This window comes from Megalobrama amblycephala, linkage group LG20, assembly GCF_018812025.1.
Source record: "Megalobrama amblycephala isolate DHTTF-2021 linkage group LG20, ASM1881202v1, whole genome shotgun sequence".
In the NCBI taxonomy this organism is placed as follows: domain Eukaryota; kingdom Metazoa; phylum Chordata; class Actinopteri; order Cypriniformes; family Xenocyprididae; genus Megalobrama; species Megalobrama amblycephala.
This window is the reverse complement of record NC_063063.1, coordinates 16,909,394-16,936,457: the sequence shown is the minus strand read 5'-3', so window position 1 is coordinate 16,936,457 and position 27,064 is coordinate 16,909,394. Positions and strand designations below refer to the sequence as shown.

The 27,064-nt window shown below is 37.0% G+C and overlaps 1 protein-coding gene across 1 annotated transcript; it reads left to right on the top strand.

Moving 5' to 3' along the window:
• The first annotated feature begins 1,490 nt into the window (after positions 1 to 1,490).
• On the top strand, positions 1,491 to 23,274 carry foxn2b (forkhead box N2b). The gene is made up of 6 exons (XM_048171054.1): positions 1,491 to 1,736; positions 11,791 to 12,374; positions 15,990 to 16,114; positions 18,485 to 18,540; positions 18,880 to 18,948; positions 20,972 to 23,274. The coding sequence occupies exons 1-6, from the start codon at positions 1,727 to 1,729 to the stop codon at positions 21,331 to 21,333; spliced, it is 1,206 nt and encodes a 401-aa protein (XP_048027011.1). The 5' UTR covers positions 1,491 to 1,726; the 3' UTR covers positions 21,334 to 23,274.
• Positions 23,275 to 27,064: the final 3,790 nt, after the last annotated feature.

The following is a 27,064-nucleotide window of genomic DNA, read 5'->3' as shown; positions in this document are numbered from 1 at the left end:
ACAAATTGGATGATTTGCATCTAATACTCTCCATACATGTAAAAAAAAAAAAAAAAAAGTGCTTATGTTATTCAGAGAATCTAAAAACTGCAAATAAAGTCATTTCAGACACATGACTGGTAGGTAGTTCAAACATTTAAAGCCAATTAAATGGAGGTGTGTAGCGTTTTAACATACTGGTGGCCGTGAACTGCTTATCTACAGAAATGAGCAGAATTGGATTGTATATTAAACTGGATGGCCTGTTTTAAGACAGATTTTAGAAACTTGGGATCAGGGCCATAACCCTAACCACTGACACAGTTTTGGGTTTTCAACGACTTCAACTTTTACATTTGTCTGCCCCTAATCTTGAATGCTTAGTTGCATCCTTATCTGGGATTAACATGTGGCAAAATTGCACAATGGCACATTTATTTCCACTGGACACATTACAGCACAGTCCTCAAAAGTGTCAAAAACAGTTGTAGTTATAAATGTGGAAAATCATGGCACACTGACACATCTGCACATGCAACCACATTAACATTTGACATCGGAAAATGAATGTTTTCAATGTCTACATTGAATAGCCAAGTGGCTTTTATAAAAGTGGTTGGCATAATGTTAAAATAACTCAATAGAAACTTAATGGCCTTGGCCATGTTTTATAGCAAAATAAAAATATTAAATTTTGCACGATTCCCAATTAACCTGTGAGATTCGTGTTGTGTCTGTGAGTGTGTTGTGTTTGAATACCTTTGAGAATGAAGTCAACATGCTGTATCTCCTCTCAACTTTGTCCTCACTGTCCTCTGCTAAAGACAGACCCCTTCTCCAGCCCACCCCGAATCAATCATGTGATCACCCAACAACGCATGGGGGTTATATAAACAGCTCCTATAATGAGGCTACTACATTTGTCAGATGTGATTTCAGCAAAACTCAGATTTTATTTGGTATTAAAACTGTTTATCAGTCAAAACTGATGCACTGCACATTAGAAATAACTGGTTCAGTTGTTGACTGGTAATGGCTGCAGAAATGTTTGTCTCTCTAACATAATTTCAGTCAGAAAGGGTACAAAGGGGGAAAAGTACAAAAGTAAAACTCTTATGGTCATACTCCTGACTTTCCAACGAGTTTAATTTTTCTGGAGCACAATACTTATATAAGTTTGCCTGGTAAGTTTTGTTAAGTACCTCTACTTCACATCGTGAAATAGCCTGCGATTGGACGACGAGCCTCCAGGTCTCCCCCGCGAAATGACGCAACAGCATCTGACCTCGTTTCCAACGTAAGCTGGTTGCTGGTCAAACGCCGTCAAAGTTAGTAAAGCCTTTGAATATGAAGCATATTCTCAATGGGAATATGACGTCAAAATGTGTGAATCTGGTTTATAGCGATACCAAAATAACACCGAGTTCTTTCGTCACAAACCTCTCAAGAACGAATGAATAACGTGGTGCAACGCGGAGCGCATGCTGAACGCAATTGCTTAGGTTTGCTAAAAAAGTGCTACTGCGATGCGGCAGTTGTCAGGGGGATATCGGAGAGGAGGGGGTGTGATTGGCTGAAGTGGCCCTGTTGCCTTGGCGACGGCAGGGGGGGTACGGAAGCGTTGCCGTGCGGCGTGATCTCCGCGCTGCGTGGATGGAGGAAGCAGCTGCTGATCTTTTGACACAGCGCGAGCGAAAGGCTACTGCATGAAAGCACGGCAGCTTTTGTCGTCGGACGCGACAGTAGAATGCACGAATGTAAGTAAACGCTTTTCGATGTGATTTATCATGTTGTTTATTTGAAGGGAAACCGTATATGTCATGGCGTTTTTAATCAGATGACAAGTATGAAACGTGTCTCGTGAAAAAAATAATCTAGCCAATAAGAAGCCATTGACCTCCCTAATTTCGCTGTTTACGTTGATTTTTTTTTTGTTGTTTAACGAATCAATTATTTATTCATTCATCTTTCGTAGTGAAATATACACTCGTCAGTGTTATTTTCAGAATAAATTTAGAAACATTTTAGACCATGTGATCTTGCTAGCTAACTTAGTTGAGTGAAATGCATGCGTTTGCCGTCGAGCTGACACGAGACATTAAACCAACCACTTACCAGTCATATTAATATACTTTTCCTGAACGAATACCCCAAAAAAGAAGTATATCCCAGGACTTCGCTGTTTATTTCGCTAGCTGTACAGAAGCTCTCCGCGAAGCTCTGCTTTAAAGCCACGCATTAGCTTGACGCTAACTGAAGATCCTCATTCTAAAGACTGGCCAGCATTCTTGTGACATTATCTGCGGAAGTTTCAGAACGCACGACAGATATGCAGTCATCAAATATTTTTTTCAATAAAATTACAATTCAAACGTCACTTGACGCGAAAGTGTCTTTTAAATTTGAACGCTCGAATCAGAGGCAACATTCGAATAGAACGTTAATCGAACGCGCCTGAATGTCGCCTATAACAACAGAGTAATGCTAAAGGTTACAGTTGAAGGTTACAAATAAATATTCAGTTTGTGGCGAGTAGTGAGAATCTAGGGCAACTATGTAACACGAGATGTGAGGGTGGGGGCTGTTATTTTCTCTTGTTTTGTTTTGCTTCGCTTATTACATGTGTACATAAGCTTTCGTTGAGATCGAAAGCAAAGGACTGGTAGTTTTGCTCGTGACTTGTTGATGAAATGGGATGTTCTGACGCGGACGTGCACTCATTATTTCCGGCGGTAGATAACGTGTGAGTGACATTGACACGTGGTCAGAGTGAACGCGCATAGCTGTGCTTAGGGAAGAGCTGGAGACGAGTACACAACTCTAACTGCATGTCACATGAGCGCATTATTTAGTTCTGCTGTCTACTTTTGCACTTTAGACTGTAGACTCATTCAGGTCATGTTGCGTAGGCAGTGAAAAGGGTGTCTTGTTGTTAACAGGGTTGTCATGTATTTGCTTTTATTTGGAGTATGATCACATTAGCTGTATCCACAGTGTACAGAATTCAGATGCATGGCCAGCTGTATCAGAAAGGGCACAATTGCCTAAAGAGACTTCATTAGTACCGAATCCTGTGCTAATGTAGAGAATGGCAATAGTGTCTGTGCAGTGCTGTTTTCTCTGGAGGGCTTTTGTAGGACACAGCAAATGATCCCTTGCTTATTGCTTCTCTCCTGGCATTAAACGGGAAATTAATTAGTCTCATTATGACTCTCACAATGATAGATAAGATCTGGCTCTTGGCTGTATGCAGTTGCTGTCCCAAAAATGCTGAAGAAATGCACTTTAAATCACTGTTTTGGCTGCAAGGTTCAACTTTGTCTTTATAAAGAAAATAATTAAAAAGGATATATATATATATTAGTTGAACCTCAGTCAAAACAAAATGAAACAACTTGAGTTTGAATACATGACAATAAAGTGTTGGGTCGTCAACAACAGTTTAATCAGTAGTCAGAAACACGTGTATTACAGTAGATTCTTCATTGTCACTGCAAGAGAAGTGTAAAACAACAACAAAAACAACAAGCTTTGTCTTGTAAGTAAAACCACAAATTTACGTTTGGCAGCCCTTCCTGGTTGAGTGGCAAAACATGTAAACGAACATCCAGTTGCTTTCCTGCAAAGACTATTAAACGTGCTTTATTTTTAAAATTTTTTTTTTTTTTTTTTATGTAAAACTCATTAGCTTTTTTTCAAACTCAATTGAAAAGCAAATCAAACTTATGTCCAAGCTTTTATGCGGCCTGTAACGGCAATGCCTTTGTTTGTTGACCCCTCCTCCTGCCATCCTCTCATTATACCTCCAGCTGCACATATTTCTCATCTGCTGTTAGCCTCTTTTTGTTTCTCGATGCCGTCGACGTTAGACCAGGAGGCGCAACTCACATCCCCAGGAGGCTATAACGCTGTGGTTGCCATGGCTACATGGTGACACCGGGGCGTGGTAATCAAATATAGGCGACTGCTCTGGATTTCAGTTGCAAATGTGCGCTTTTTTCCCCCTGCATTTGCCTGGACCGTGTCACACCTCACGCCCACCCCAACCCCCAACTCAACCTTGTGTTCTTAGACTTGGTCTGTCACACTCCTTCTCATTTAGTTCTTCGTCTGCTTTCGGAAGGATTTAAGTCTGTAGAGCAGCCGGCAGGCAGTTAGGGCCCCTCTGTCCATTGACAGTGATGCTAATGTCAGGCAGTGCCTTGATGAGAAGAGCTTGCCCCCCAGTACCATAGCCTGTGTCACTGTGATCACAATGGCCTCCATTGTGTTGATCACTCCTGTGTGAATAAACAGGGTGTGTTTAATTGAGACTGTAGGGTGTGACAATGACACGGGACGAAGTCCAGACAGCACGCTGTGAAGATTGTATGGAGGCTTGTATGTGTGAATGTCTGTAAGCCACCACCATGTAAAGCTCTAAGAAATGGAAACCCTGCTGATATCTTAAGGTAAAAGTTATATTTCAGGCGAAACCGAAGAATGAGCTGGTGTTGGATAAATTTGAACAAAATCGAAGCTAAAACGAAGAAAAGTTTGAAACCGCTTCAAACTACAGTTGGTCCATGGCAATTTTGTGCTTCTTTTGGTTAATTTCTTTTAGGGCTGCTCCCTAATAGTCAACTAAACGTTTAAGGCCGGGATACACCAAGTCGACGGTTGGCCAATGTCAGGCCATTGGCGAGAGTCTGTCGGGCTAGTTTTTGAGGTGTGTTCCAGACATCGACTGTTGCTGGGCTCACGTTGATGGCAGTTTGCTTGATTCAACCGTTGGTGAGAGTGGGAACTCTGATTAGATGTTCAGTTTAGCAAACGAGCCAGTGCACGAGAATTAAAGGTGCCCTAGAATTAAAAATTGAATTTATCTTGGCATAGTTAAATAACAAGAGTTCAGTATGGAAATGACATACAGCGAGTCTCAAACTCCATTGTTTCCTCCTTCTTATATAAATCTCATTTGTTTAAAAGACCTCAGACGAACAGGCAAATCTCAACATAACACCGACTGTTACGTAACAGTCGGGATCATTAATATGTATGACCCCAATATTTGCATATGCCAGCTCATGTTCAAGCATTAGACAAGGGCAGGACGTCTGGATGTGCACAGCTGAATCATCAGACTAGGTAAGCAAGCAAGAACAATAGCGAAAAATGGCAGATGGAGCGATAATAACTGACAGATCCATGATATCATGATATTTTTAGTGATATTTGTAAATTGTCTTTCTAAATGTTTCGTTAGCATGTTGCTAATGTACTGTTAAATGTGGTTAAAGTTACCATCGTTTCTTACTGTATTCACGGAGACAAGACTGTCGTTATTTTCATGTTTTAAACACTTGCAGTCTGTATAATTCATAAACACTTCTTCATTCTTTATAAATCTCTCCAACAGTGTGTAATGTTAGCTTTAGCCACGGAGCATAGCCTCAAAATCAGTCAGAATCAAATGTAAACATCCAAATAAATACCATACTTACGCGATTAGACATGTTACATGACGAACACTTTGTAAAGATCCATTTTGAGGGTTATATTAGCTGTGTGAACTTTGTTTATGCTGGTTAAGGCGAGCTCCGGGGGAGGGGAGCATGAGATTTAAAGGGGCCGCAGCCTAAATCGGCTCATATTTAATGATGCCCAAAATGGGCAGTTAAAAAAAATAATAAAAAAAAAATCTATGGGGTATTTTGAGCTGAAACTTCAGACACATTCAGGGGACACCTTAGACTTATATTACATCTTTTAAAAAGACGTTCTACGGCACCTTTAAAGCGAAAGTGAGGAAGGAGAGTAATTAAGTCAAGACGGCACAGACAGAAGACTGGTCTAATGTTATGTTATCCTACCTGAGCATTCCAAAACACACTGTTGAGTTGATTCGTAAACAGCTCTGATTGGTCATTGTGTTCACACGCTCAACATATATGTATGTGATTGGCTACTTTGAAAGCACATGGAACTGTTTGAATTTGAAAGTGGGAGCATTTAAAAGTGGGCATCTATCACTGGACCGGTCCGCTTATAGATGCCTGATTTCAAATGCTTCCATGTGTATCTGTGTATGTGCTCGGTGAGTGTCATTGATGTCTATTTACAACATGTTTTATGCCAATCACAGACATATCTGATGAGCACGTGAACACAATGGCCAATCAGAGGTGTTTCAGTTCTTTGAAGTCGGCTTGGTGTGTCCTAGGCTTTAACCGACGAGAAGTTTTAATTAGTCAGTTTGTCCGCGAAAAACAAAACTCCACAGGAATTGACGAAGTCATGCAGTATGACAGACAGATCGTTAACACAGATGGTCCATGAGGTAATTATGACACCTTTCATTCGCCTCCATCACGTTTACCTTTCATTTATCAACATCAAACATTGCTTATCATGTATTGAAACATGTAAGTAGTAGCCACATTACCTGGCCGGATACTCTGGCATTAGTGTTAACCTAGATAAATATGCGCTATTATTAGTTTTTTTTTTTGTGTTCGAGCAACCTAAAATAGTACAGTGTTTACTGCATGACGTTTACTGTGGAGATGAGAGTCAGCATTGTCAACTTCAAAATTGACTCAAAAAACACTAGTTTATTAATAATTTATTAAAATGTTCAGACAGTCTCCATTCTGTTTTTTTCCAACACATTCATAATTGTTACTTTTGCATTTGTGGAGGTGTGTGGTGTACTATATACCATGATAAAAGCTTCAGCAATTATCGTGATATGAAAATTTGATACTGTCACATGCCTGATATATATACAGTTTAAAGTAGGACTTTAAAAATTACATAATTATTAAAAACTGTTTTTATTAGTATTTAAAAACATTCTGTAATTTTTGTATTGTGCTTATAATGTCTCCACCTCATCCCTTTATTAAGCTAAAACACATTATTTGAAAAATTTGCATTGAGAATCCTAAGGTTTTTTTTTTAATGCACTGCTAAATTTTTCAACTTACGAGCACATGTGTAAGCATCAAGCCCTGTGCAAAGGTATTTACAAAGGTATTTTTACCCTTAAGCAAAGAATGAAAAAGAACTATAGGCCTATATGAACATATCTTGCCAAAAGTGACATTAAAGGACATTTTTAGCGCTCACTGTATTTGAGCTGAGTGAATGATGCAACAAATCAGAATTCTCTTATAATGAACAAGTCTTTCCACACTGCACTGTAATATGCATGTACACTGAGAGCGTTTAGCGCAATGCAAAACGACAAAAGCTAAATATATAACATTTTCAAATTTGGTATATGAAAATTGATATTGATCAAATTTTTTCGTTCCATACCGTGCCGCTCTGCTTGCATGCAGTGCAGACGGTGTGTAAAACTTAACATTTATTTGTTGTAGTGTTAATTCACAGATTAATTAAAAAAATTCAAGTCATGTTTTTCTTGCAGTATTTGCGAATATATGCAAATACTGTCATTGGTGTGTAGTGACAGAGTTTAAACTGTGTGCATTCCATTTAGCAACCAACAGCAAAAAAAAGACAATTTAATGCCAAATGGACTTGTTTATAAACCCCTGCATCTATTAGAGATGAATTAGAGGCTTTACGGATGAATTACTGTGAATTTGTTTTGGAATATCAAGTATAACATGATTTACATAAAGTAGCTAAAGTTAACACTTATGAAATTAAGAAACTAATTTGTATGTAAATAAGATTTATGTTTAAATTCACTGTAATTACATCGTTTCATTGAAAATGAAAACATTTCTGACAAGTTTTGAAATGTTTAATTTTAAAAATGGAAGGTGATTTGAAACAAACTCAGGCATTGTTCATGTGGTGTCTTTACAGCTGTGGATTATGGCTTTCAAGCTTCCCGAACCCTTGCAGCATATGAATGTTTAAGAAGCTTTAGCTTTGAAATGTGATTCAGAATTGTGGAGAAAGTTAGTTCAGGGCTAGTTAACAACAGGGTCTTTGTACTGTATGATTTGTTTCTTACAGCTTATGACTGGAAGTAAATCCATTAGTCTCTGTCAGATGTCTCCTCGACATCAAGGAGAATACCTGAATTCTAGATTATACAGAGGAAAAATAAAAAAGTAGTTAATCTCCAGCAGTTTTCTAATAGGGTTAGGTGACCTTCCTGCTGAGCTTTTAGATCAGCTCTCACACAGTGACAGAGATGCGCTGCGAGCCCTTGAGTCAGGACTGATACTTGACAGACCAATAGCAACCGCTACAGGAATCAAGGCAGAAAAGCTCTCCGCTTGGTGTTCAGCAGAGACCTCCAATTGAAACGGGCTGTTTAAGCATGCTTAAACACGTAGAACACCCCTTGATCTCCATCTCCAACTGTTTTATTACAGATGCACATGCTCTTCCCAGTACTCTGTTCTGCAAACATCAGCGGTTCAATACTGAATAAATTCTCCTTCAAACTGATGGAAATGAGTTAGTGGGGATGAAAAAGAAAAAACAGGTTGTTCTTTGTAAAATCCATTAGATCATTTTACACTCATTTTTTGAGGAAAGTATAAGTGGTGCTTGCAAAAGTTGCTCCCACAATGCTTTAGTGGATAATTAGGCAATGCTATGCATTTTCTGTGGTGTTTTTTAGTGTGTTGCTGTGTACTTGCTAGGGTCTTCTAAGTGATTTTTAAAGTCTTTTAAGCACAGTTTAAAAGAGCCCACTGCCAAGTCTCCATGATATGGCTTGAGTGCTTCTTTGAGTGCATGTTTATGGAATTAATTCACCTGTTTTATAATCTGCGAGGTGTAAATTGTAAGTGTGACCACTTAGAAAAACATTAACATCTCACGATCGTTCATGGGTGTTGCACAAATGGTGCGGAAGTTACATGCCATTTTAGCGAGAATCACTTCGATCTGCTTCCATCCAATCAACCAAGATAGAACAAAGTCGCACTCTACATTTTTTCTTTTTCAATAATCCAAATTTATGTCACAATAAGGAAAAAAAAAAAGTCTGCCGTTACTTCTGATTCATTGCGAATTTAACATTAGAGTGTACATAAACTATTCCGAATAATTATCAGTGACATTAAATAAATGCCATCGCTTTCCCGGCGAGCCTGGGAATTAAAAGGGTAATTAGTTGTATTTCTAAGCTGCCCCTCCCATTGATCATACTTTACGCATAGTGGGTTTGTTTGGGTGTATTTCTGTTTGAAGTAGTTAACAGTAGTAGAGCGTCACCATTAGCATTGTCTGTATGTTTGTAAGGAGGGTTGGGTAATGGGCTGATGAGCTTGTAGGAGGGAGATTTGTCTTGCTAATGAGTGCCGCCATGAGTGCAGGGATCAGGTCTCCTCCTGGGGCAGGATTGGAAGCAGACAGTACTAAATATGCTATGAAGGACATACTGCTATCGCCCCTGCCCTTGAGTGCCCATGAAGAAAGACATCCAAAGAGAATTGTACTGGAAAACAAAACGGCCTGTGGATGCACTCCAGGAGCATAATGATGTTGACACGGGTGATGGATTGTTTGATTCCAGGGCTGCACGATATTGCAAAAAATCATTTTTGTTTTTCTGTGATTGTTGTATATTAAGGGTGGTGGGAAAAATTTGATACCGATTCAATCGATTCACAAATTTAAAAAAAACGATTTTCTAAAGGTTAATAACGTGATGTTGGCGGCAGTCAACTGCAAGAGCAGTGCAGCACTTGGACAGTTTGAAAGTGCACAGGCTTACAACAGGGGAAGCATTATGAATGAAGCTTACTTGACGACAACAGTTTCTATATCAATATCTTAACGAATAGAAAACATATACTAGGAACATGTCAAGCTTATCTTGTGATCGTGGTATCGCACAATACCTGCTTGTAAAAGTGAATCAACATATCCTGTATTCACAGTAAATTAACCTAGCCATTCTGAGATGCTGAAACACTGTTTCTCTGAAAGAGTCAGCGAATATATTTATCAAATTAAATTGCAGTATTTATAGAATTAAATTACCGTCGCATTAAGCCATATTGTGATAACTATTTTATTTAGTTAGTCGTGCGGCTCTAATTGCAGCTTCATTAAATCAAAAAAGCAAAGCTCCCTAAAAACATAGTTTACCCAAAAATTTAAATAGTCATTTATTCACCTTCTTGTCTTTCATTACAAGTATGACTTACTTTCTTCCATGGAACACAGTAAAAGTAAATGGTGACCACAACATTTTCTGTGAATAATGGGTTAATTGTTAGTCTGTTCCTCATACAAAGCTATCATATAGCATTAGAACACTTGAAATATATCTCGACTATCATAAGGACTACTTTTTGGGTGCTTTTTTTTCTTTTTGGAGTTGGACAGTCCCTGGTTTCCATGCACTTTCATTGTATTTGTATTTTTCAAAACATTTCTTTTGTATTTCACTGGTAAAAGAAAGTCATACAGTTTTGGAATGACATGAGCATGAGTAAATGATGACATAATTGTAATTTTGGGACGAACCATCTCTTTAACTTTGTGTAAATGCTGTTTTTTGTTAGCACCTTTTTTATTACAGTACTCATGTGAAGAGGAAGATGTTTATTTGTGTCTGGGGTGTTTTGAACGGTCTGAGAGAGGAAGTGGAACCCCCTCCCTGTGCCCTCCACTCTATTCTCCAGAGTGGGAGAGAGAATGATTCAGAGCAGCACTTTATGTGATTATTTATTTATTGATGTGCTGTATGGTTTCCATGGCAGTGGGTATAATAGTGGGCAGAGAAACATTCACTCTCCCAGGCACTCAGCCCTCTTTTACTTGAGCTGATGATTTATTTATAAATATTCTGTGTGCTTTCCATGGATGTTCATTAAAGCCATTCACTTAGTCTGTGGCAGGTAGATTTCTGATTGTTTTTTCTTCTGTATGTGTTTCTTCAGGCTGTGTGGTGCCACCATGACAGCCCCAGGTTAGAACTGAATATCACTTATCCTCTCCATCCTTGCCTGTCGTATTATATGGCGCTAATAACAGACCCACACGTCTTCAGTGGTTGTCTAAGAACCCTAGAGTACACACTGTAGTTGTTCTGGTGTGGTATCGTCTTGAAGTTGAGGGTCATGGCTCTCTGAGACACTTCAGTAGACACCTAAGAGGCCCTTAACTTTGTCCTAAAGGGCCTCTTAATTCCCTCAAGAGAAACAGTGCAGGCACAGAGATGACAGTGTTTTAGCGATTAAAAGAAAGTGAAAACCCAAGGTATCTAGTACTTTTTACATTTTGAAATCATTAATGTTAATTTTACCCAAAATGTGTTATATAATTCTCTCATTGACTTCTGCTATACTAGTACATTAATCAATTGTGGTCATATTCTAGAACATTCCAGCAAAAATTACTCTCTTTACCTTTGTACCAAAATTTTCCAAAAATATTTTGCTGAACTGCCAACAAAAGAGAGAAAGAAAGCAGTTTTTTCAGTTTTGGCCGAACTCATTGATAAAGTGTTCTTATCCAGAAAAGCCTTTTAACTATGTCAGCATATTTTGTGCACACAAAGTTGATAAGCTACAACAGGTAAACATGGCAGCAGTGCCGATGTGACCAAAAATGAGCAATTATTGCCCAACGACTGAAAAGAGTAGCAAAAGATTTTGACTGAAATATTGAGAGGCATTGCTGAAAAACTTTACTATGAAACCAGCACCCGAAACGGCAAAAAGAGTTCAGTTACCCACATTTAGTTACTGAAACTTCATTTTTGGTTTCGGCTAAATGAAAATTGTGGAAAAAAAAAAAAAAAAAAAAAAAAAAATGTATTTGTGATTTAACTGTTGTATTAACCAGCCCTCTTTCTGTTCTCTCCAATGCCCTTCATTTCCACAGACCCTCCTGGTTTGATGGGTCCGATAATCGGGATGTCTCCAGATAAGAAAGCCGAATCTCCTGGAGCGCAGGGCGTGTGTGGAGCTGGAACTCTCCCTGAAGCAGAGAGTGCTTCCAGTCCCATGGCTACCAGTCTGGACCAGATTGTTCGTACTGGAGCATTGAGTGTGGTAGCAGGCGAGTCTGAAGATGACGAGCTAACCAACCTGAACTGGCTTCATGAGAACTTGCTGCAGAACTTCACGCTCGGGGGACCTGAGGCGCAACCTATCAACAGCCCACTGTTTGACATTGAGGGCGGCGGGGGATCGCCACATAGCAACACCGCCTCGTCTGCCTCCTCTGTCTCTGCAGGAAGTGAGAGAGATCCTTACAAGTCAAAGCCTCCCTTCTCTTTCTCCTTACTGATCTACATGGCTATCGAGCAGTCGCCCAGCAAATCTCTACCAGTGAAGGATATCTATGGTTGGATCCTCAAGCATTTTCCATATTTCTCCAGCGCCCCAACTGGCTGGAAGAACTCAGTGCGCCACAACCTGTCCCTCAACAAGTGCTTCCGTAAAGTAGAGCGAAGCATAGGAAAGGTAAGAACGCAAGAAAAATGAACGTTCCCATGTAGTGTATGTAAGGGGTAATGCCCAGTCAGCCAGTTGTTACCATCAGATCTTTTTCATGTTGAAGTAGGGATGCACAATATTTTTATATTTATTAGAGCTGCTTGATTAATTGTTAAAAGATTGCGATCTCGATTTAAATCACCCACGCAATCTCATTCCTAAACAACAATGATTCGCCTATCTATTAAAACTGACAAAATCACACTGGAAAATTCAAATCTGCGTCAGCGCTGCTGCTGAGCCAGAGAGAGCAGTTGTCATGTATAAGTATGAAACAGCTTTTCAACCAAACAGTATTGTTATTTCTGTGTTAAAAATATTCATAGTATCACAGAAAACCTGGGAAAAAAGTTTACATTTCTGATATAAACACTGATGTCTTTGGAAGCGATCATAATAGAGCAAATTACCTTTTGAAAGTAACATTAATGGTGCTTCAAATAAGGATTGTATCGATTACATCGTTACGCCACCAGGTGGCAACAAGTGACTGTTAAAAAAATTGTCATTGAATCATTCACTCAAGTGATTTGTTTAGAAAAAGCTGATTCATCCAGTAATTAAACAATTAAGTATTTATGAGTGAGTCATTGAATCATTCATTCAAAACATTTATTTAAAAAAAATTCAGATTCATTAAACATTTTAAATAGACTGCAGCAATTAACATTTGCCAGAACCTCCAGTAAATTACATGTTATTTTGTTTAGTTGTCTGTCCAGAATCGTGGGAGAATCGTGATCTCTGTTTGAAACCAAAAATTCGTGACTCTCAATTTATCCAGAATCGTGAAGCTCTTATATTTATGGTTATTGAATTGGTTAGTATTGAATATTTATTTATGGACCAATGTTGTTATTGTTAACTAAAAGTAAATTAAAGTTTTAATCAAAATGAAACTGAAAAAAAAATAAAAAAAATAAATAAATTAATGAAAGTATTTTCCTTTGAAAACTAACTGAAATAAAATGTTTAAGTTGATGTACTAAAATTAATAAAACTAAAACTGAGATGAATAAAGCTAAAAAATAAATCTAAATAGAAATATATATATTAAAAATTAATAAAATAAGAAAAGCACATAACAAAAAAATGAAAATAAACTGAAAATTAAAGCTAATTCAAAATTCTATAATAATATATAAATCAGGGGTGTCAAACTCATTTTAGGGTGAGGGCCGGATTGGAAAAAAATAACCATGCGCGGGCTGAATTAATAATAAAAAAAAAAAACACAAAAAAACCTTAGTGCGCTGAGATGCATTAATAGATGCATTAATATTAACCATATAAACAACAAATTAATTTGCAAGAAAACTAGTACACTGCTTTTTAAAATTGCATTTGTTTTTACAGCGAAAAAACTATTAGATTTTTAAAATAATGCTTTATTTAATATTTTTTTTTATTAGTGATGCACCTATTTTGATTTTTCATGGCCAATTCCAATTTTTTTTTAGAAGCAAATTGGCCAAAATAATGGTTGCAGATTTTTTTTTTAAAGCAAATTTATTTCATGTTTATTTGTTCAAACAGTATGTGAAACTCTTTGATATTAGAGGCAAACACTGTATTTTTAGTACAATCCCAACAAAGATGTTATGCACATGAGCAGTTGTTTTTAATTATTGTATAATTTCAAGATTAACAGCAAAAACAGCATAGTCTGACTTTAGCTATGTGAAATTATGCTACATAAGACACCTGCACAAAACAAACTGCACTGAATGAAAATGCAAATTCACTCTCTGACAGTAGGTGGTGCTTATGGAACAGCAGTGATGTAGTGTTTCCATGGTTACCGCTGTACACAAAGCAGCGCTGCGTTGATAAATAGGCTACTACTTTATATGGAGATAAGAGGAAAAGCCATCCCAACTTTTTTGAATACAGTTCCCTTCAGAGATACATTCATATCAACCCCAATTTAATATTTATATTATTCTTCCTATTTTTTGCAAACAGGGAGCTTGTGCATGGTACAGTATTTTCTCAGTCTGTTCTCCTCTTTGTGTCCGTATTCAGCATGTGCCTGTGTTAACATCCTGCTTACAGACTTCATAAATATTTCCACACAAATGAAATTTTGGGAAATTATTACATAGCACTTACAAAGCACGAAATAAAGATCGGCCAAAATAAAACTAAAAAAAAAACGTTTGTATTTATGACCAGTGGGACTGGTGCATCTCTATTTTTTTTTTATTATAGGGACACCTTGGACACCTATAATAGGGACAGATTGGACACCTTTGTGAGCCATATGTTTGACACCCCTGATATAATACTAAATAACACCTTTATGGACATTGTTTTTTTAATATTTCTGCTTTTTGTTAAATATTGTCTTTAGCAAATCTAAAAACGTATGTTTTGTATTGTACTCTATAATGCCGTGAGGCCTAAATTCACTGGTAGCATTTAAAATAATAAATTTTTAGTTTTAGTGCTTTTTATTTTAATATATTTAGACAAAATAGTATACGATTTTAATATGAGATGTATTGATTATTGGCCATAATTGATAAATGTCACAAAAAAAATTTCGTCTTGCCAGTATATGCCAGAATTTTAATATTAGTGCATCCCTATTATGAAGGGGTTTATTTTGCAATAATGACCATCTTACTGCACATTTATTTCCAAAATTTATTTATTTTTTTTTAATCTCAAAATATTAATGAGGGTTAAAATAATTTTTATTATGCATGATCGCAATGTGCTACGAGACATGAAACTAGCAGCCTGAGAATGGTTGCCAGGGACAACACTCAAATACAGTTCAGTGGTCGTTACACAAAAACATCGACCTCACAATGCTGTGATTGCCAATCAGAATCAAGTATTCTAGAGAGCCTTGTAATAACTTAGAATAACATCTTTTTTTTTTTCTTTTTCTCAAGACTGGTTCACACAACATCGCTGCAGAGAACTCGCTCAGATGTTTAACTAACTGGGTCAGTGTATAAAGTAGTGCAGGGCTGACTGCAGTGTGCTAATAGGCTTGTCAAGAGGGATATTGGTTTAGGGCTTTTTGAAAACCAGCGTGTTCGAAGCAGGACACGTAGCCAGTTAAATGAAGTGAAGCAGATGTTTTCATTTCTTCTACATGAACCGTAGATGGCGAAATGATTTATGGAACGTGAGGACAGTATGTTTCATTAACATGTGACATTGTGTGTGTGAATCTGTGGGTTTCATATGTCTCAGCCTGGTGTCTGTTGCCATGGCAATGTTTCCTCTTTCCTGTTTATGAACACGGCTAGTGAAGTGAGTCAAGGTCATATTCCCCCTGCAGGACCACACCTCAGACAAAGGGTGATGAGTCCTTTATGCAAACACACACAAAAACCCCCATGCAAACACAGCAGAAGCCACCGTTCCACATCCTTCCCATATGGTCATTATAGTTTCATGATGATTTAAAATGATAATTTTGCATTCATGATGTGTTCATGAATGTATAGTGTAGGATCAGACAGACAGATGGTCCTGTTGTCATTTAACCTGAGCCTTTTCCTCACACCACCATGCTGAAATCATTCTTGCGCTTCTGACTCCTCCCCTCTCTGTTCCTTCTAGACCAATGGGAAAGGCTCTCTGTGGTGCGTTCACCCCGAGTTCCGGCCCATGCTGATGCAAGCCCTGAAGAAACAGCACTTCCCAAATGCACATGCCTTCTGCACCCCTCCTGCCTCCCCTCCTAGGTATCAACACTGGCCTGATTATACAACAGATGGATAATTATGACATTTATCAAGGCTTCAGTCAGTATGAACAATGCTTTTATACTGCTTACTTTTCAGAAGTCTACTCATGCAAACTGTCACAGACAAGCACTTCCAGTGTAGACAGCTTTTTTGAATATAATGGAAGTGATTTAGTTTTGGTCATGATAGATTGATGTCACGATGCTTCGTTCATGTCCAATGTAGGCCATCGTGTTTGATGTTGACCAAAATTTAGATTTTTTTTTTACCAAAAAACACCACAGCTTGCTGCATTAGTATAAAATGTCTGTTCAGCTGCAGTCACAGGTGTGCGTATATTGGTGATTTTTAAATGTTGTTCGAGTTGTATTTATAATATAGTGGTTCAAATCGTGATTCGTTGGTATTTGATTCTAGCTTTTTTGCAGATTCGATAAACGATTTGATTAACACACATTTTAAAATGCATTTATATTAGGTAAGGGAAAAAAAAGTACTTCAGACAGTTTTTTTGCAAAACTAAGTGTATTTTATTGACATTAATTTACATATAATGTAAATCAGCTTTAATGCATATATCAAAATAACAAAAGTTGTGTTTTACTGTTTTTACTGACAAAAAGAAATATTCAAAATATATCTTTTATAGGCACAATATGTAAGATTTTTGGATTAAAGTATCCAAAAACCACTAGAACAGTGTTTTTATTTTGTTTACTTGTGTACTTTATCCAGAAGTTTCCAAGACTGTTTAAATCCAGAGAAATAAGCAGTTTTAACCAGGACACGGACCGCCTATCATACCTGCGTTACCCTTGATTTCCGGATTTACTTTGTAGAAACCATAAAAACACCAAAGGCGCTTTAATATATTATGGGTTGAATTGGTCAGGTGAGCAATTGTTTGGATACATTCATCAACAGAAATCTAATCATTGTCATATAGCTCTACACAGTGTCTTATTGTTTCAATCTCGGTTTCTTGATTTACCACGAGTACTATGTTTTACCATGCCTAATATCGATCTAACTTACTGCAGTGTGCAACAAATGTCTCATAATAGAACGCACAGAGTAGAATTATAATAACTTTTAATACAAATGTATCTAATATGATAAAACAGTGCTGCGTTACCCCACATACTCATGACCGGAAGAAGAGGAAGCGCTCGTCTGCAGCATAATAAAAGCTCCACTGCTCTCGAGCAGTGTCGTGTGTTGCGTTTGTCTCTCATTGGCAATCGCTCCAGCGGCCTCGTTCCGCTCCAATGGCTTTCAGCCACACCCTGCTTCATACTACAGTAATGTTAATAAATCTTTAATACATTAGCTCATCCATTAATATGATTTCTGCCCAAGCCCTGTTGGATTCTTTGCCACCAAACATGAAGACAACACTTCCCACGATTCCGTGAAAAAAGGCATCATCAAGCTACGCCTTTGTTTTGAATAAGCGACCTCTAGTGGCGAAAATTACATATTGTGCCTTTAACTTACATTCTGCAAAGGATTGAAAAAAATTTCAAATACTCTATACTCAAATAATTGTTTAATGTCAAAGAACAAGTTTATAAATTGATCATCTTCTTTCACAAAATCTGTAAAAAAAAAAAAAAAAAAAAAAAAGATCCTCTGTATTTTACCACAATCCAACAAATATAAAAGTTACAGTTCCTCCTACAAAATCTGTAATTTTCTGTCACTGTTTGGATGTAGTAAAACACCCACGGATGTAGTGGAAAACATCTGAGTCATGCTTGCATTTTCTTTTGTCACTGGCCATAATTCTAACCTTAAAATCAGAATTAAGCATAAAATACTTTCAGACATGTAAAAATTGGATGAGAATTGAATAGTTGTAACCTGGCTCAGAGGAAGATAGGAATAATGTATTCTTTGTGGTGAATAAAGGTTAATACAAGACTCCTTCACCATACAAATCGAAACCAAATACAAAATGCACATCATATTTTGTGAGAAAGTGTGACATGGTAGAGCAAAACAGGCACTATTTTTTGGAATCGGCACCCCAAAATTAGTATGAAACAAGTATTGGATTTCATTCAGCGAGTATGCTGCAGGGCGGTGTTAGTAAGCAACACAAGCGATTCATGAGATAACAACATTTGTTTTAAGATTGATAGTTGAATCGTTAGGAATTTTACACATGCATCAAGAAAACAAGTGAATTGTTACGCCCCATTATAATATTTTACTGTTTAGAGTCTTAGATAAAATAAAAAGATATGTTTTATATAAAATGTTTTATAACATATCAACTATGGTTGTATTGTATTACTATAGAGGTCTAGAGAATATCCAACCGGTGTATTTAACATCATCTCACTCTTTCTCTTTCCTCTGTAGTGCCTCGTCTCCTCCTCATCACCTTTTCACATCAGAGCAGGGCTGTGCCCTAAAAGGTTAGTAGACTTCATCAGGTCTGTTCAGAAAATCCATGACCTGCTTACATCTTTACACACCATTATCTGACGTATCATCACACATTGAAGCCTATCACTCATCTCAACTGTTTTTTTTTTTGTTCCGCTCACCCTGTACTTGAAGTCTACACAGTGCACATAGATGCCATCTCTTTCCTGTATTTGGTAACCTTGACAACCAAGGCACTGGTACTTTGAAATTAGAAAGAGACTGTTTCGCTCCTGGGTGGAAGTGACTCATTCATTTAAACACACACACACATACACACATCACATAGTCAATATTTGTGTGCATCAAACATTTCTTTCTCTTTACAGAATGTGATTTTGATGCTGCCACTGCCATGATGCTGTTAAAGTCTGCCTCTGAGCAGAACATTGACTCATGTAAGAGACCACCATCACATACACCAACACCTCATTTTTTCGTCCTCCCTTTTTTGTTCTCTTCTTCTTTTATTCATGTTTTACATCTGGTTTATTTGAATCAAGACATGCATATATGTAAGTGTTCATATAATCGCAGCATGTGTGTGTATTGTTATTGGCTTCAAACGGAAATCATCCAATCAAACATTAGCGTTAGAACAATACATTTATAATGTTACAAGATTTCTATTTCCAATGAAGGCTGTTCTTTTGAACTTTCTATTCATCAAATATTCCTGGAAAAAGTGCAACACAACTGTTTTCCACATTCATTATAATAAAAAATGTTTATTGAGCACCAAATCTGCACATTTGAATGATTTCAGAATCTTTTGACACAGAAGACAAGAGTAACAGCAGCTGAAAATTCAGCTTTGCCATCAAAAGAATAAATTTATATATATACACAGTACAGTCCAAAAGTTTGGAACCACTAAGATTTTTATGTTTTTAAAAGAAGTTTTGTCTGCTCACCAAGGCTACATTTATTTAATTAAAAATACAGTAAAAAACAGTAATATTGTGAAATATTATTACAATTTAAAATAACTGTGTACTATTTAAATATATTTGACAAAGTAATTTATTCCTGTGATGCAAAGCTGAATTTTCAGCATCGTTACTCCAGTCTTCAGTGTCACATGATCCTTCAGAAATCATTCTAATATGCTGATTTGCTGCTCAAGAAACATTTATGATTATTTTCAATGTTGAAAACAGTTGTGTACTTTTTTTTCAGGATTCCTTGGTGAATAGAAAGTTCAAAAGAACAGCATTTATCTGAAATACAAAGCTTCTGTAGCATTATACACTACCGTTCAAAAGTTTGGGGTCAGTAAGAATTTTTATTTTTATTTTTTTGAAAAGAAATTAAAGAAATGAATACTTTTATTCAGCAAGGATGCATTAAATCAATCAAAAGTGGCAGTAAAGACATTTATAATGTTACAAAAGATTAGATTTCAGATAAACACTGTTCTTTTGAACTTTCTATTCATCAAATAATCCTGAAAAAAAAATATTGTACACAAATATTTTGTACAATTGTACACATTAAAAGTTTCTTGAGCAGCAGATCAGCATATTAGAATGATTTCTGAAGGATCATGTGACACTGAAGACTGGAGTAATGATGCTGAAAATTCAGCTTTGCCATCACGGAATAAATTACTTTGTGAAATATATTCAAATAGAATATATACAATTATTTTAAATTGTAATAATATTTCACAATATTACTGTTTTTTACTGTATTTTTAATTAAATAAATGTAGCCTTGGTGAGCAGACGAAACTTCTTTTAAAAACATTAAAAATCTTAGTGGTTCCAAACTTTTGGACTGTACTGTGTGTATATATATATATATATATATATATATATATATATATATATATATATATATATATGAAAAAAATACATTTTAAAATATATTAAAATAGTAAACAGTTCTTTTAAATTGTAATATTTCACAATATTACGGTTATGTGTGTGTGTGTGTGTGTGTGTGTGTGTGTGTGTGTGTGTGTGTGTGTGTGTGTGTGTGTGTGTGTGTGTGTGTGTGTGTGTGATAAACTGAATAATGGTAATGGTAATAATGGTTTGGTTTTATTTTGAATAAAATAACAAAAATGTTAATAAAATTTTAAATAAAAATGAATTTGTATAAAAGTACATACACATTAGAGATTGAAAAATCTAATTAAATCACAGATTTAATGCTTGTCATGGCATATTAAAATTTGTAATATATATATATATATATATATATATTATCATTCAATTTCCATTTATATAAATTGAGTAAAATTAACTGTATATAAATACATTTATATAAATGCAAAATTTTTAAGAAAATAGTTAAATCATGTTATATTATATGTACTACTATAAAAATTGCTCATTCTGCAATTAACAATGTTGATCTTAAAGTTCTCATAATATTGTCTAATCATCAGTTATCACTCTGCTTATGATTTCTCAGACACAGACCAAGAAGGACCCATAGATCTCTCCCGAAGGGACTTGGTGGTTGTAAGTCGGGATCCAAAGCAGGATCACAACTACAGCAGCACCCCTGTCCCGCCCTGCCCACGCCAGATGCCTCTTTCACAGCCGGTCAACTTCAGCCTGGGTTTGCACCATGATCAGGAGAGAGAAGGCCGGGCACGATGGCCACGCAGCCCGCTGCAGGGCCAGTTTTTAGGGAAGAGGAGCAGGAGAGATTCTCGGTCTGATGTGGATGAGGAGCTCAAGGAGGCGGCCGGCTCGCTTCTACACCTGGCCGGTATTCGCACCAGTTTAGTCGCCTCAAGACGCAAGAGCAGGAAACTCAGTAGAAAATAAACCCAATTCTGGAACTCCATCCTGTGGCCTGCCCAACCTCTCTCTTCTGGTTTGGTGTATCTTCCTTCTTGTTTGTAGTTGTTGGGGTGTTTTTCTTTCCTTTGGTCTTTTTAACCGGGATAACGTCCCGGTCCACTCATCAAACATGGCAATACAAACACAGGAGAGAAAAGCCATACTGACATGTTTTATGTACAGAAAACGAACAGCCCACATCAGTAAGTTTATAACTAAGAGGGTTTGAAGATGTTAATCATTAAAAAAAAGAGAGACGATGTGAAAAAGCTTCAAACTTAGACGATTTGCATGCTTCCACCTCTAAATCAACACAAACTTATTTATATGAAAAATGAATGCATGGATTTTCAAGCTCCCAAGACCTCTCACGCTTCACCATAGCGGGGAAAAAAAAAGCTTAAAAAAGAAGAAAAAAGAAATTTGAAAGTGCCATTGATTTTGGGTCATAATATAAACATGATACAAAGAAGAAATGCAATAATTAGTTGACCTAAATACCTGTAGTTATTTTATTTTTGTACTGCTGGTTTATATCTTATGTGGTGGTGGTGATGGCATGCCCCTGGGAGCCTTTTGCTGCCACAGTTATGATGTCAAAACCATGTGACTCCTCCCGTTCATCCTGATTGGATCAGTTTTGCATCCCCATCCTGATCACTTTGACTGGAGAACAGCTTGAAAGAAACAGCTTTTTGTTGCATGCACATCAGCCTCAGTGTTTCTCAGATGCTAGCGATCTGTATAATCGGGTGTTGTGCTAATCCACGTGCACTCACTGACTTGATTAAATCATTGCCCATGTGCATACTGCCTGCTTTTGGAGCGTACTGAATAGCGGCCAATCAAAAGAAGAACCTCTTTACCTCTACTTATAAGATTTGAACCACTCTCCCCAATTCCTGCACCTTAACTTTTTGTTGGCAAGAGCGTCACCTCTACCCAAATCGGGCCTTTATCATCTTTTTCGTTTCAAAATGTGTGACGAAGCCTCCAGTAGGGGGTGCTGTGCAGACTGCTACTTTCCACTGCTGCTTTTGAGACCTCCAGAGAGTTCCCAAGGGCTTGAGAGGAAACCAGAGACGATGTGAACTGCACAATAAACACGCCTGCAAGCTGAGACAAAGACATTCTCCCATCACTGCGGCTTGCGGATGGTGCTGATCGTGGGAGAAAGGATCACAGGAACTAAAGCTGGGGAGAGTGGACATTATATTTAATGAGCTAAAGGTGATAGGAGAGCCGACCGGATGTGAAGTGAGAACCTGCCCCCACCCCGCCACCTCCTTTATTTGTCATCTTTGAGATCGCCAAAGTTGCTGCTCACAAAACTTGCCTGGCTGTGTGTACTCTGTGGTTCCGGACCTTTAGGTTGTTTGTTTATGATTGGGTTTTTAAGTGTTTGTTTGCGGCTATATTAGGATTTTATATACCCAAGCATGTGAAATTGTGAACTATAACTGCCAATTGCCCCCTTACACTGGCAAACCAGAACTTCTTGTTTGAGTTGATTATTATAAAACTGCCTATCCTTGTGAAGCTCTTTCCCTGTCACTTTAACCATGGCTGCCAATTCCTCCCCTCCCAGCTGTACATAGTGCTATTACAGAATGCAAGTATTAATGCAGGGAGGGGGACAGAGCAGTAGTTTTAGAATTTGAGGCCAATTCTGAAAACAGCTGCCTATTAATGATTATTATTGTTATTATTATTATTATTAATTAAGATATGGTCCACTAACTAAGTTGCCACTTCCCCATCAATTTTGTCATGTTCATCTGCCATGTATGTGGCAGTCTGAACCTGATTTTTGATTTTGTAAGCTAACCTCTGTTAATAAAAGGTTTATAAAGTTTATTTTTGCCAAAGATATGCAATTGTTGCATTATATATGGTATTAAAGAATAAAAGAGTTTTTTTCTTTTACTGATTTAGTGTTTGTTGTTCACTGTATCAGTCAAATAGAGTCTTAAGCCACCATTTCACTACTTTGACAAACAACGGACCGGAAGTTATTAATTTCCAATGAAGACGAGTATGGGAGCTTTGCGGAATTCCGTTTATATGCATGTGTGAAATTTTCGGATGCGATTTGAGCTTTGTTTGTGTTGAAATATATGAACATTGCAGTTATTCGTGAAAAAGAATTACCAATCTTTTTCCACTGAAATGTTATTCTTTAAACGTTATTTCTGTAAAATGGGCTGTTATGAAAAGTTATGCTGGACATAATTTTTAAAAAATTGTTAAACAATTATTTGCATTGATTAGCCCTAGAAAACCTAAGTTTTTCTTTCAGAGATATCGGCTGTCATTTGTTTTGTGTGGATATATTCATATATTAAAGGTGCCCTTGATTCAAAAATTGAATTTACCCTGGCATAGTTAAATAACAAGAGTTCATTACATGGAAAAGACATACAGTGAGTCTCAAACCCCATTGTTTCCTCCATCTTATATAAATCTCACTTGTTTAAACGACCTCCGAAGAACAGGCGAATCTCAACATAACACCGACTGTTACATAACAGTCGGGGTGTACGCCCCAATATTTGCATAATGCCAGCCCACGTTCCCAACAATTATCAAAGGGATTACACAAGGGCAGCCAGTTAACGTCTGGAGCTGCACACAGCCGAATCATCAGACTAGGTAAGCAAGAACAACAGCGAAAAATGGCAGATGGAGCAATAATAACTGACATGATCCATGATATCATGATATTTTTAGTGATATTTGTAAATTGTCTTTCTAAATGTTTCGTTAGCATGTTGCTAATGTACTGTTAAATGAGGTTAAAGTTACCATCGTTTCTTGCTGTATTCACGGAGACAAGACTCGTTATTTTCATTTTTTAAACACTTGCAGTCTGTATAATGCATAAACACAACGTCATTCTTTATAAATCTCTCCAACAGTGTAGCATTAGCCGTTAGCCACGGAGCCCAGCCTCAGATTCACTCAGAATAAAACTTTTAACATCCAAATAAATAATTTACTCACATAATTCGAAGCATGCATACAGCATGCATGACGAACATCTTGTAAAGATCCATTTGAGGGTTATATTAGCTGTGTGAACTTTGTAAATGCGCTGTAATATAGTTGACAGCTCGTGTGGCAGGAAGGACGCGTCTTAAAGGGGCGGCGTCGAGTGTAAATCAGTGCATTGTTAATGATGCCCCAAAATAGGCAGTTAAAAAAATTAATTTAAAAAAATCTATGGGGTATTTTGAGCTGAAACTTCACAGACACATTCAGGAGACACCTTAGACTTATATTACATCTTGTGAAAGAACGTTCTTGGGCACCTTTAATAATTCATTTATTTTGCCATGACGAGTTTGAAAGTTACATGTCACTGCCACTAGTGGGTAAAATAGACAATTATATGCGAATGTCGAAGATGGTTTAAAGATGGCTTAAAGGCCTTTAATGGATGATAACGTTCTGTTTATTATGAGCATGTGATGCAGTTATATCATCTGTCGCTTTAAATGCTTATGTTTCATTTACCTCAGAAGAGGGATGTGGGATCTCCAATATGGCTGCTCAGTGCATCAACCATAGTGAAACAGCAGTATTGTTAATTAGCAGTTCTGTTTGTCTTTCTCAAACTGGTGTACACAGTATCCACCCTTTATCTGGACATGATAGTTCAACATTATCTTTGCCAAACAGCACTTCTTTATGTGTTTGTAGTCCGAAAGAGCAAGTACAACAAAGGTTTGCCTAGAAGTGTCCATTTTACGGATTACAAGTAACGTGAGTTAGGTTATCAGATTACTTTTTTCAAGTAACTAGTATAAGTAATGCATTATTTTTAAATTTACAACAAAATATCTAAGTTACTTTTTCCAAATAAGTAACGCAAGTTCTGATTTTTCCAAGTTAGACACGTTCTTGGGTCAACAAATTTAGTTGATCCTGGAACATTTCTGTCTGAAAATTTAGTCACCATAACCTTTACTTCAAAACCTAACCCTAATCATAAGTTGTCCGTAAAATTAGAGAAAAATGATAGGTGAATAACACTGATGTAGAAGCACCAGACCTTGATTGTAAGCCTACACTTGACATAAACTGTAAAATTATCCCTCAAATTTGATTGGTTGAATGGCATGTTGTTCCAGGATCAACAATGTTGATCCAGAAACATGTACTCGGTGAAATCAGGTTCTGCTACTTGGGCACTCCCATTTATTGACTGACACATCTCCTGTCCTTATATGTCAGGAGAAATTGGGAGTAAGGTGCAGAGGCGCTGTGTAAACATGATAGTTATTGTAGTTCTAGACTAAATGTAAGCATGCATTTATTCATCTCACTTGCACAAAAACAGATTCAGCATTCCACAAAATGAATAAAAACTGTTTTCATAACTCTGGATATTATGAAAACCTGCAATAATTAAATTATTTAATACAAATATACTTTATGTATTTAATCTCACTTTATTTAACATAGTCTTTGCTGCTGACCTTCAATGATCCAATTCAACCACATCAATAAGCAAGAATAACTTTATATAAACATCACATTTGTGTTTTATTTCTTTTGTGTGTGTGTTATTTTTATTTTAAGAGTGTTGAATGCCCTCTACTGTATATGTGTGAATTTACATTTCCTTCAGCCTGAGGCTTTCACTTTTAGTGTGAAAGGGCCTTTACATTTGCCAAAAAGTATTTGTTATTAAAAAATAAAAAGCAGCCCAGCCCAGGTTAGACAAAAGTACTGCAAAACTAACACTTTCCATAAAAAAATGAAGAAATGCAATTAGTTACCTTTTTAGCGAGTAATGCAATATACTAGCTTATCGAAAGGGTTAGTTCACCCAAAAATTAAAATTCTGTCTTTTATTATTTGCCCTCGTGTTGTTCCACATCTGTAAGACCTTTGTTCATCTTCGGAACACAAAATAAGATCTTTTTGATGAAGTCTGAGAAGCTTCTGTCTCTCCATAGCGATCCAACGCAACTACCACTCTACAGTACAGAAAGGTAGGAAAAAGACATAAAGTACTCCTTGTGACTCCAGTGGCTTAAACTCAAATTTAAGAAGCGACGTGACTCATGCTTTGTTTGTGCAAATAAAACCACAATTTACAACTTTATTTAAAAAATAATATTATTCAAAGCATGTTCATGCAACAATGCCATCTCTCGCGTGAACACAAAACGCATGCGTCGTGATGCTCTCGCGAACACTCGCGCATGTACGCTGGCTGCGTCCGAAAACTGTAAAATGCTGCCTTCTGAGGATACATTTCAAGGTAGGAAGGCATCAAGGCATGTCCGAATCCAATGTTAGCTTCACTTCCTGTTTCCTGAGATACCTTCATCTGATCGATTTTTGAAGGAAGCATAGATGTATCCTTAGCTGCCTTTGATATCCCACAATCCCGTGCTTTCCATTCTGTGACAGTTGAGCTAGAAAAATAAAGATGGCGTCCGAAAGTTGCGTTTGCTGCTCAGTTTGTGTATAAATATACAATTTTGACCAACATATTTCAATTTTGATATAATTTCTATCGAGAAATTACTACTGTAATAATTAAATATTTGTTTAGTTCTCACCAAAGCTCGCGCTATATTGCTGTTGATCATTAAACTATTACGCTGCCTCAGAAGTCTGTCCGAAATCAGTTTCGTGAGGTACCTTAATGTACAAATGCTGCCGTACAAATCATTCTCTTATAAGACAGCGAGGCAGCAAG